The sequence below is a fragment of the Aulonocara stuartgranti genome (assembly GCF_965226115.1).
Source record: "Aulonocara stuartgranti genome assembly, chromosome: 23".
Lineage (NCBI taxonomy): Eukaryota > Metazoa > Chordata > Actinopteri > Cichliformes > Cichlidae > Aulonocara > Aulonocara stuartgranti.
The window spans coordinates 19,902,695-19,913,654 of NC_138958.1; the positions used below are offsets into that span (position 1 = coordinate 19,902,695).

A 10,960-nucleotide genomic window follows, 5' to 3' on the forward strand; every position below is an offset into this window, starting at 1 on the left:
TTACATTAGTAATTCCTTTTGTGCATAATTTTATATTTTTGTTAATAATAAATTAATTAAAGTAACAAAACAACCTTAAGAGCCGGTTTAGTGAGCCTGAGCTGAAAGAGCCGGTTCTCTAAAAAGAGCCGGAAATCCCATCACTAGTGTGGAGCAGCCCGTGTCATAGGGTGACCAACCGTCCTCCATGTCCACTTTTCACATTCTGTTCGGGGCGTCCGGGGGGATTTTTGAGATTGATAAAAATGTCCGGGTTTTCCTATACTCCAACAGAGGACCCATGTATGCGACGTCATCCCCGAGTTGCTGCTTTGTGAGTGCTTGTTCTGCACTCAAAGACGGGACAGCCAGCGAGCAGCATCGCCCCTAATGATGTTTAATAGTTTCTATCGCTGCTGTAACTGCAATGCTTTAAACTGAACTTTGGTTAACAGATCTAGAGTAGCACTGCTGGAGAAACTTGTTGAAGTCAAAGAGATCATGAAAATGGCTCAACAGATGAAGATGATTCAGGAGTAAACAAACATAATGAGAACACTTTAGAGCCTCTGTCATGTATGAATAAACAGTAAAGGGATGTACAGTGCAGCTATAACCTCTGTTTATGTTAACAATCTGTTGACTGGTTGCTACAAACCTCTGGAAAAATCCCCAGAGAACTCCTAAGATCACGTTGGCTTATTTGTTATTACTGACTCTTATTGCTGCAGGTCAAACCAAGGCTTTTGAATAACACCAGAGGCCAGGGTACAATGCGTTAACAATTTTTATTGGGGCCATGCTGCTTAACAGGGTTCAATGTGAAGTGATTGACATCGATGGTTTGTGTTTACTCATCTTCGCTTCCTCCCATCTTTTCAATAACTTTGCCTATCCACCTGGTCATCCTGAACAGGTGAGTGTAGAAGCCGTACTTCCCGTCACGATCACAGCCCTCTCCCCATGACACGATGCCGATCTGATACCAGCGGTTCTCTGCCGGGTACTGCACAGGAAGACCGTTTCAAAATAAGACTCATTGTTTGCAAAGGCAGCTATTCTAAATTCTCAGATTGAACCTTTTGTAAATGGTAGAAAAGTCTTTTCAGAGCTGAAAGGACGAAAAACTCTATAAATATTTTAACTATTTTTTCAATTTTTAAGCAAAAATGCCAAATAACACTTAACTGTGAGGATTTACTGCTTTTCTCTAAATTGAGATAATAAATGAAGATTGAGGCTGCCAATTAGGCAAATCTGAAGACTTTACACGCTTTTTACCCTAACCCCTTTTTGATGAAGGTTTCTGATGCCAAAGTGCTCAAAGGGTATTTGGGACACAGACAGGGATCAAACCAACAACCTTCCCATTAGTAGGTGAAGTAGGTCCAGTGAAATATTGGTGTATGATTGTGCAGTGTATATGTTTTAATGCTAATATTAATAATAATAAAATCAGTGCTGTGTGGCACTTTTCAAAACCTAGGTAGAAAGTGATTTACAGACCACAAAAATAATTTATAATCAACTACATAAAAAAAAATGCACACAAAGTTAAAGCGATAAATGAAATCACTGAATAAACCCTGAACAAACTGTGTGAATCAAATCATCATTGGTGTCCCAGAGAACACACATTTTCCCCTTTGGTTGCCATGGGGTTACCATCTGGTCTCTAGGATTGTGTGACTGGGAATTTAGTTGGAGAAAGCATGGCTGTATGACTTCGGCACAGGTCAACTCAAGCATTGGTATTTCTTATTACAACATTTTGCATTTTCATAAATTTTACATATTTGGATTATGGTTATATATTTTATGACTATAAAATACTGTTAATGTCCAGACAGATTTTCAGGAAATTCGTTAACAATTTTAACGTGTCAGGAATAAGAAAATCCCATTACACTACTGTTGAACTTGTGAACGAGAAAAAATTACATTTTTAATGTAAATGTTAACTTGATTATATAATTAAGAGTTAATACACAGTCTACATAATTTATTACTATGTGTTAATTAAAACATGATGTCACTTCTGTGTGTTCTCGTGCCATCGGTCTTATAATTTATTTAACAAATATATTAAAAAAACAGCTGCTTGAGATATAAACCAGATGTTATCTAATGATAAGAAATGGTAAAGAGGAGACTTAATCTATCATTTGTTCTTCTTTCATTGTGATTCTCACCTTCATCACAAAAGGTCCGCCGCTGTCTCCCTCACAGGCGTCTCCACGATGGTTATCGTCTGGTTTATAACCTGAAACAACCAGAGACTGTAATTATAGAGAAACTATGACACCTTCAGGAGATGCAGGATCATCCTGAGAGAAACAGCCAAATTCCATTCAGTGCAGCCAATGAGATGGCAGCATCACTCAGCACACCAGGGGTTTATTCAGGATCAAACAGTTGGACCAAAAATAAGCCAAAGATAAAATATAAACAAGCATTTTCTTGAACAAATGTGGAAAATCTTTTGTTTTGTTTTACCAGCACAGAACATGTTGTCTGTGATCTTGACTGAAGTGGAGCTGCGGCAGATGTTCTGGTCCACTATCGGTAGGTGGATTTGCTGAAGGACTGATGGTAAATTTCTCACTGCAGGGTTCCAGCTTTCCTTCAGGTTCCCCCACCCGGAAACTCGGCCCTTAAAGCCTTCAGACATCAGACTGCCGGAAAAAATACCAGTCAGATATATCACAAGGTATAAACCTCACTGAACCAAAGTGTCTCTGACCACAGTTCTTAATAGCACCCTCTACTGGCGCAGTCTTTGCATTACTTTAGACTTTCCAATAAGACAGAAGGAATCTGTGGGATCTGAAGAATCTTTTAACCCCCTGCAGGATAACTGGAGAAAGGAAAATCGATATCTATGCAGAAATAGCTATGTGACCAAGTTTGAGGACCTGACTTGATTTAATCAAATTGTTGTTTACTGAGGACTTTAAGCAAAGTCCTTGGCACAATAATAAACTGTGTTGATACCTCCCCAATTAATATTTCTAGCAGTATTCAACACCATATGAACAAAATAATCTCTCCAGCAAGCTCTATGTCGGACCCAGAGTCTCCCCCACATAAAAACGCTCCAGATCACTTGACAAAACTGGAAATTCAATTCTCCGTTCAGTTTTGTTGATATGCCAGCACTACACAAGACTCATGTTAGAGAAAGGTAAAAACACCAGTCTGAATGTTTTAGTTAAGCCCATCAGGACAAAACTGATTTTGGATGTCTGTGTTTAGTCAGTTTAGATGAGTGGCACAAATAGCAGTAAGTTGGTAAATTGCTTTACCAATAGGCAATATAGGTCCACCACTCAGCTTTAAGCTAATCTATGGCGCTGCTTTTCACCGCAGTAGCGATTTAACTACTTCACATTGAGCAGAGATGGAGTCTGTCTCCGACTTGTATCCCCATGTAATGTCTGTGTTGTGTGTATAAAGTCGGGGTTGTCCCATTTCACCTGTATGTGGCGAATAAAGCTTTGATTGATTGATTGTCCTAATGAGAGGAATCTACCATGTCCTGAAAGAAAACAATAATCTGTGCCAAGCTAGATAAAAGGCAAAAGACACATTTTCACCCCTTTCTTTTGATTTGTGTGGGAAATATAATTAAAGAATTTGGTCTGAACTTGTCAACTTGTAATTGGTTGCAAATGTTTGTCTTACAACTTGGCGACGGGCTTGCTGGGCAGGCAGATAGGATGGATCTTATCAGTGAACGTGACCGGCCTTCTCATGTGCAGCAGAGCGATGTCACGGTTCAGGTTTTCTTTCCAGTTGTACTTGGGGTGGACAATGATTTCATCAATTGCCACAATCTTCTCAATGCCACGCTCAAACCTAGAAAAAAATGACATAATTCCAACAGGCCTTCAAATGAAACTAATGATAATTAAGACAGACACGCCTTCTTACTGGGCTCTGTTGTGTTTTCCCAGGCGGACCAGTATATCGTTGATGGTGAAGTTCTTGTTCCAGGGTGGGTAAAGGATGCAGTGAGCTGCAGTGAGGATCCACTGATCACTGATCAGACTGGCTCCACACAATAACTCCTGTGGGCTACGCTTGTACAGCATCACCTGCCTGCAAACAACAAAATTATCTATTAAGTTAGAAATAAAAAGTCATTCAAAAGGTGACAGAAACAGTTCATTTCTTAATGGTTCATTTATTTGTTTCTGACTGGCAGAATGGACAATGGACACTCATTGACTGTACCACCCTTCAGGAGCTTTCGAGCAGGCCAATCCTACCAATCTGAGTGGGAAGAACAAATGTGTCAGGATTACAATCTTTAACTGCTCACTGTGGAATGTGTCCATATTACTAATCTGTTCTTATCATCTTATCACTGTTTAGATTCCTCCATCAGCTGACACAGAGGTCACCCAAATGAGTATGGTTGTGGCGTATGGCTATGCATAATAACTGGATGACCTGGCCCACCCTTTGCATTCTGTCCTTGCCAGGCAGCATACAAACTTTCAACATCTGTCTAAGCTGAAGAGGCAGATGTTGAAAGTTCCCTGTGTCATACTTGTATTTATTTGCTTGAATGTACTACAAGCTCCTAAATATTTTCATTTTTACTTTTTGAGTCCTTCACTTTTTATGTTTCCTTGTTACTTCAGCTCTTTCTTGTGTGTATTTTATTTACCTTTCAAGATATTTGGTTTTGTGGTGTTCTATGTATTTTACAGTTTTTATGTTTTGGGTGCTATGGTGCTGCAGTTTCCTGAATGTTGGGATAAATCAAGTATATCTAATGTTATCTTGATAATCTCCTGATGGGAGTCTGATCTGTTTTACCAGACATTCAGAACAATTTTGTCAACCATCCTTAAAGTCATGTTGTTTATCTAGTGTCATTACCATGGAGCTGAGCCCACTTCAGCGTCATCACCCCCAACGATACGTCCGTATGACTGCACAAGCTCTACTTCGTTTTGATCTTTTTTGCTTATCTTTTCAAACAGGGGACGCTGTCCACAATCTGCAACACAAGAAGTCAATAAAAACTTTGATAGATGGTCAAACACAACAAAACTATTAACAGGCTAGATGGATCACCTGCTTCTTGAATTGTTCTCTTTCAGCTTTTTGGGGTACAGGGATTACCTGATGCTTGCTGTCACTGCCCATTAAGTGCACTCACCATCCTCTCCTTGTCCAAACGTGCGAGGACTGAAAAGGTTTTTCCTGGCCTGACCTAAGACGGAGCGCTCCCTGCCTTCGGTCACAGTTGTTTGCTCAGGCCCTAATAGTGGGGCATCTGCAGGAAGCAGGTGGCCAATTGGAAAGGTAAGGGGCAGGTAAACAGGTGGATTTATTTAATAGTGGATTGTAGGTTTGTACTCTACCACATAGCTGCAGATCACAGTAGTCCATTGTTATATTTCCAGCAATCCTGACATAGCACCAGGGGCCCTCAGAGTCACTGTCAGGATTTCGGCACTTGTTGGTCTGCAGCTGAACTTCAGGGATGAACTCTTTGTCCCGACTGAGGGTTTTTACCTCCGGTAATGACCATGGCAGGCAGGTGTGACCTCCTATGGTAACACTTAGGTCCCCATTATATTCTATACCATAATTGGGCAAGCACACTATAGGTTTGTGTGGTTTCGTGGCCACAGTGGGTGGGACAAAGTCTTCACCTTTAACCAAAAAAAAAAAAAAAAAGACAGATCAGCTGACAGAACTTGGAGCTCAAACTACAGAGAAATATAATCCTAAATTGTATATGAGCCCTGAAACACTCCAGGATGTAAGAAGAGTTCAGCAATGATGTGGAAACCAGAGACTGGAAGAAATTCAGTGAGTTCTGAGCAGCTCATGTTAGGTGCCGACATGGCTTTCCAACATTACTAGCACAAGAGTGTCAACTAGCCTAAAATGGTGCAAGAATATTAATTATTATCATTGTATTCATAATCTTTACTCAGTGGCTATAGCAGATACTTGCCACATATTGGTACTCTACAGGTCTCTTTCTGGACAGATGGGTCTTTGGTAAAACACCAGGGTCCTTCTGGACGATGGTCAGGGTTTCTGCAGAAATTCTCCTTCAAATTGCTGCCTGGCTCTGAAGTGTTATACTCTCTGCAGACACACAGAAAATTGAATGAATTACTTCCCCAAGTGGAGGAAGGATCTCAGTGTGTTGTTCACCAGTGTGAACAGAATGGAACGGGAAGACTGTCAGATTGGCATGACCTCTGCATTAATGCGGATGCTGTACTGATCATCTGCAAAAGCAAAGCTATAGATGTCTTGATTCATGCTCAATCACGTAAGTAAATCCAAGTGACTTCTTCAGTCTCAGCTGACTGCAGGTTTCCCAAATCTTATAAACAGTACTGTACATTTCCATAATAACGGAAACTAGCGCCACTGAAGGAACAATGGGCTTGGAAGTCAGTTCCTTGATCATTAAAGAAGGCGCCAAAAGAAAGCTCCAGCCGATCCAGGAGAGAAGGACAACTGCTGCCTAAGCAAAAACCTGTAATGATCCCGTATGTGTCAGGAGTATCAGAACAGTTCTGATGCATCGTGTCTCTGTGACTTTCAAAACCCAAAACACACTGCGCCAAAAAATTGGTCCACCCCAAGGATCGGGTCCCCCGACACAGAGTAACATAGTGCACGCTGTTAAGTGCCAGGAGGATTGCCAGGATTTATACGTCAGGGAAACCAAACAACCTCTCGCAAAGCAGATGGCACAACACAGACGAGCTACCTCGTCGGGCCAGGACTCCGCATTCTATTTACACCTACAGCTACACCGACATTTACACCTAATGAGGATGTGCACATCCTGGACAGGGAGGAACGTTGGTTTGAGCGCGGAGTCAAGGAGGCCATTTATGTGAAAAGGGAAAGACCATCTCTGAATCGAGGAGGGGGCCTAAGGGTACATCTTTCGCCATCTTACAATGCTGTGATTGCAGCCATTCCCCAACTCTCTGTGAATGGTACTTTAATAATGGCCTTTGGTCAGTGGTTGTTGATGGTCATGAGAATTTGCATATTAATGATCAAGGAACTGACCTCCCAGCCCATTGTTCCTTCAGTGGGCTGGTTTCAGTCATTATGCAAATGTACTGTTTATAAGATTTGGGGAAACCTGCAGTCAGCTGAGACTGAAGAAGTCACTTGGATGAGTGAGGAAACCAGCGATGTGAACACGCTACGTCCAGAGGAACAGAATCAACTTTTGGAGATTTACTTACCTGAATGATTGAGCATGCATCACAACATTACTGAGTTATAATTTGGGTGGTTAATAATTTTTGTTTTACCAGTTAGTTTGTGAGCTAGCCCTTTTAAATATGACTAAATTAGATGTCCTTTGTGTTTTTCTGCTTTTGCTCAGGTAATGAGTAATATGTTGCTTTGCTTTGGTTATTTCTTACCTAATTTAAGAAGCTCGTTAGTTAGTTCCAGGACTGTAATTTTTGTTTTTATGTGGGGAATTGCTCAGTTACCTAAAGATAGGATGTGGAAAGCTGTGCCTCCAGTGTTGACACACTCTGCCCGACTGCGTGATGCTGATGTCTCCTTCGTAGTTCACACCATTACCCTGACCAGAAATACACTGACCTGAGGACAGACACACACTCTGCGTTAATCTACACTAGTTAACTGTTTTATTATTTATTGTGTTCATTTATATTCACCTTCTATGCATTTTCTGATGAGATTGATGTTTTTTGCTGTTCTTGACATCCGAGTTCCTTTACAGTCTGCAGAACAAATAGACAGACACAGTGAGATGTTGGTGTGTTCCCTTTGTGTGCTGTTCTTGATTTTGTTCATGTTTGCAGTGCAGCTCACAGCTGAATAAACTCTGGTGTACAAATAACGTGAAAAATTGGACTCTGCTTGTGTTCATGCAACTGCACAAAGTTTAACAGAAGCAAAAAAATAAATAAAAATCAATGAATAACAAGATTAAACAAAATCAAATTCATTCAAACCAACAGAAAGCACAGAAACATCCAACCAATTCTAGTTCTATTCAGAAACACATCAAATCTAAACTGGACCAAAACATCCATCCAAACACAAACATCTCTGTCAGGGAGGGGGGAGGATACAAGTTTTCTGGGGGTATGTGGTGGTGGTGGTAGGAGGGGCTCTGGGCTTCTGTGTAGGTGCTGCCCTCATGACCGGGGCACAGAGAAGCAGAAGAAAAAGGATCGATGGATGGATGTTTTGTTTGTTTAAAATCACTTAATATGAGAATTTCCTCTGATAAACTGAAAGACTGTGGAACTGTTGGTTACACAAAACAAGAAAATTGAAGAAAGAAATGTTTATTTCTTATTTATTGTAATAAAAAAAATCATACTGTTCATATACTTATACTTATCTCTTAGTATTGAACATATTTGTTTCCATGTTTAAATCCAGTATATCTCACCGAGGTATTTGTTCCAGAATTTTTCCTGTAGGAAGAGAGATTGTTTTGCGGTGAGACTCTGAACTGATCTCAGTGCTGTTAAAACTTCTGACAGCAGAGAGAAGTAAAAACATACTGTTTTATCTGGCTGCTCAAACACCTCTCTGGCTTCTTCGTGGTCGCAGATTTCCTCCACACACTCTCTCTCCAGGTTCCCTGATATGAAATAATCCACATTAAGACACTATAATCGTGACAGTATCATGAGACACAAACATAGAGAGCACCTGTAAAACATGTTATAGTAATTTTGTGTCACTTCACAGTTGTTTGTTGTCTCTGTTTGGCTCTTTTTGTTTCTTTTTGATTTACTTTCCAAAATTAATGCTAACATTCAGCAGTCTCTGCCCACCTCCAGTCAACAAAGACTCAAAGCTAATATTGTTCCAAACCTGCAGCGCATGCTAAAGTAAGTGATTACAATTGAATCTAAAGTAGATACGAAAAGGGAGAGAAATGAACCTGCTCCCTGTACAAACATTTATTTGAATCAAGGAATTTTATGAGTTCAGTAGACACAGAATGATACGAATGGTCAAGATGTCAAACCATAGTGGATGTAATAATGAGGAGAAAAGCTGCTGTTTGGTCACCTGCTTTCAGCTCCTCAAACATCTGGTTGGCTCGTCTGTTCCGGACCAAAACCTGTGAGGCGAGGTGGCCACTGAGAAAAACTACAACAAAGATAGAAAATCAGTTAAACCCTTCCAGCATCACCAACACTCAGCCTCCAGTTTAATTTAAAATCTGTTCTGTAGTCACACAAATGATCAAATGCAAGATGACCTGGGACTGTTGAGCAGCTAGAATCCTCTATCAGACAAAAATGGGACAAAGTACCTCTTCCAAAATTACATCAGCTGCTCTCCTCATCCATGACGTTTACAGACCGTTTATAAAGGACAGGAGACGCTAGACAGTGGTAAACACAGTCCTTTCAGATGTGCTGCTGCTATCAAATTCAACATGAGATATGGTTTTAATGTTTTAATTTACACAATGTTCCAACTTTTTGGGATTGGATTTGTATAAAAATTTCCATTCTTCCATTTATCTTCTGTCTAATAATGAGGAAGATTTTGTCAAATGACACAATATGCTTTATAAATAATTTACAGGGTCTGCCTCTTCCAGGTGATTGTGTTTCACCCACCTCCCCCCTTTGGCAAAATGCATGGCATATAAAAATACTGTATTAACTACGTACTCCAAAAATAAAAGTAATGGACTGAAAACATATCTTAAGTAAAGGTCAGTAATTTACATACTTGAGAATTGATTTCAATCATATTATACACGTATTTCTATCGGGTAATTGTAGAAGTGATAGTAGTACTAATTACAAAGACTGTTTTTACAGTCTTTGTAATTATACTTCCAGACCAGATTTAAAATGGTTCATTTGGTTTAGTGTTCATCAAATTCAAGACAAGAGAAGAAGAAAAAAAAGTGATATTTGGTTAAACAATCAAATGTACAGATACACAGACTGAGGGTTACTTTCTGTCTTCTAATGAACTTTCATAAAAGACTTAAATCGACATATATTCAAACCAAAGTACAATTTTGATCTAGATTAGTCATATGATGATCCTACATTTAGTACCAGTAATATGAGCACTAAAAACACCAGTTCACACATTGAAGAAGAAAGGAGTTCATTACCATGGTTTGCCACACAGCTGTGCAGGAGAAACAGCAGCAGAACAGCAGCAGGTTTTGATGTTGGTTCCATTATGATTCAGACCTGTAAGCAGAACCTCAGAACCAGATCCAGCAGTACTCAGTGTGTCCTTCTTTGTTTGCCCGTCTATGTCTCTCTGTCCGTCCTCTGGAGGGGGGGATTATTGACCAGAGGGTCAAAGTTTGAGCCAGACTGATGAGTCGGTTATGTTTAAACCTACATGTTTACTTTTTCTCAACAACTCGAGTCCTACTGTGAGTTAATACTGCTGCAGTTTAACACAACCCAAGGTCAGTTTTGTTGATACTGAATTATTGTTTGGTAAAAAAAAAAAAACATATGAACATACAAGTCACAATTAACAAGTGTAACAAGTCCCTAAAAAAATCTTAAAAAGTCTTAAAAATACCATCTTTGGTACATTTTTTTTTCTTGTAGATCTTTAGTCACTTAAACCAGGAAAAATATTTTAATAATTCCATTTTGTCAGTTTTTCTTGCAGAACTCAAGTTTTTGGTTTAATTAAGCATCCAATTTACCTTTTTAAATTGAAATGTGAGGAATTAAGGGGGGTCAGTAGGAGGGGGAGGTGGGGTGGGTTTGGCGTGAGGAGCTCAGTGGATGATGTCCCAACAGGTTTATTTTGTTCCTTGGGAAATTTTTTTTCATTGCTGTTTTCGCTTTTTTAATGTAAAGTCCTAATGTTTTGCAAAAAAAAAATGTACTTGATGGAGGAAAATAGAGCTCATTTTTGGATTCAGCACCCTAAAAACATGAAAATGTATCAAAAATATACCGTTCAGAAAAAAACATTTTTT

At 39.6% G+C, this 10,960-nt stretch overlaps 1 protein-coding gene across 1 annotated transcript; it reads right to left on the reverse strand.

The window, feature by feature from the left end:
- Nucleotides 1–768: 768 nt before the first annotated feature.
- On the reverse strand, nt 769–10,259 carry f2 (coagulation factor II (thrombin)). Its single transcript, XM_082525803.1, has 15 exons — nt 10,124–10,259; nt 9,052–9,132; nt 8,535–8,614; nt 8,420–8,444; nt 7,674–7,739; nt 7,482–7,596; nt 5,960–6,096; nt 5,358–5,651; nt 5,153–5,269; nt 4,870–4,990; nt 3,913–4,080; nt 3,664–3,837; nt 2,476–2,654; nt 2,172–2,242; nt 769–985 (listed from the first exon to the last, which is right to left on the reverse strand). Exons 1-15 carry the CDS (start codon nt 10,191–10,193, stop codon nt 830–832), a joined length of 1,854 nt encoding a protein of 617 aa, XP_082381929.1. The 5' UTR covers nt 10,194–10,259; the 3' UTR covers nt 769–829.
- Nucleotides 10,260–10,960: the final 701 nt, after the last annotated feature.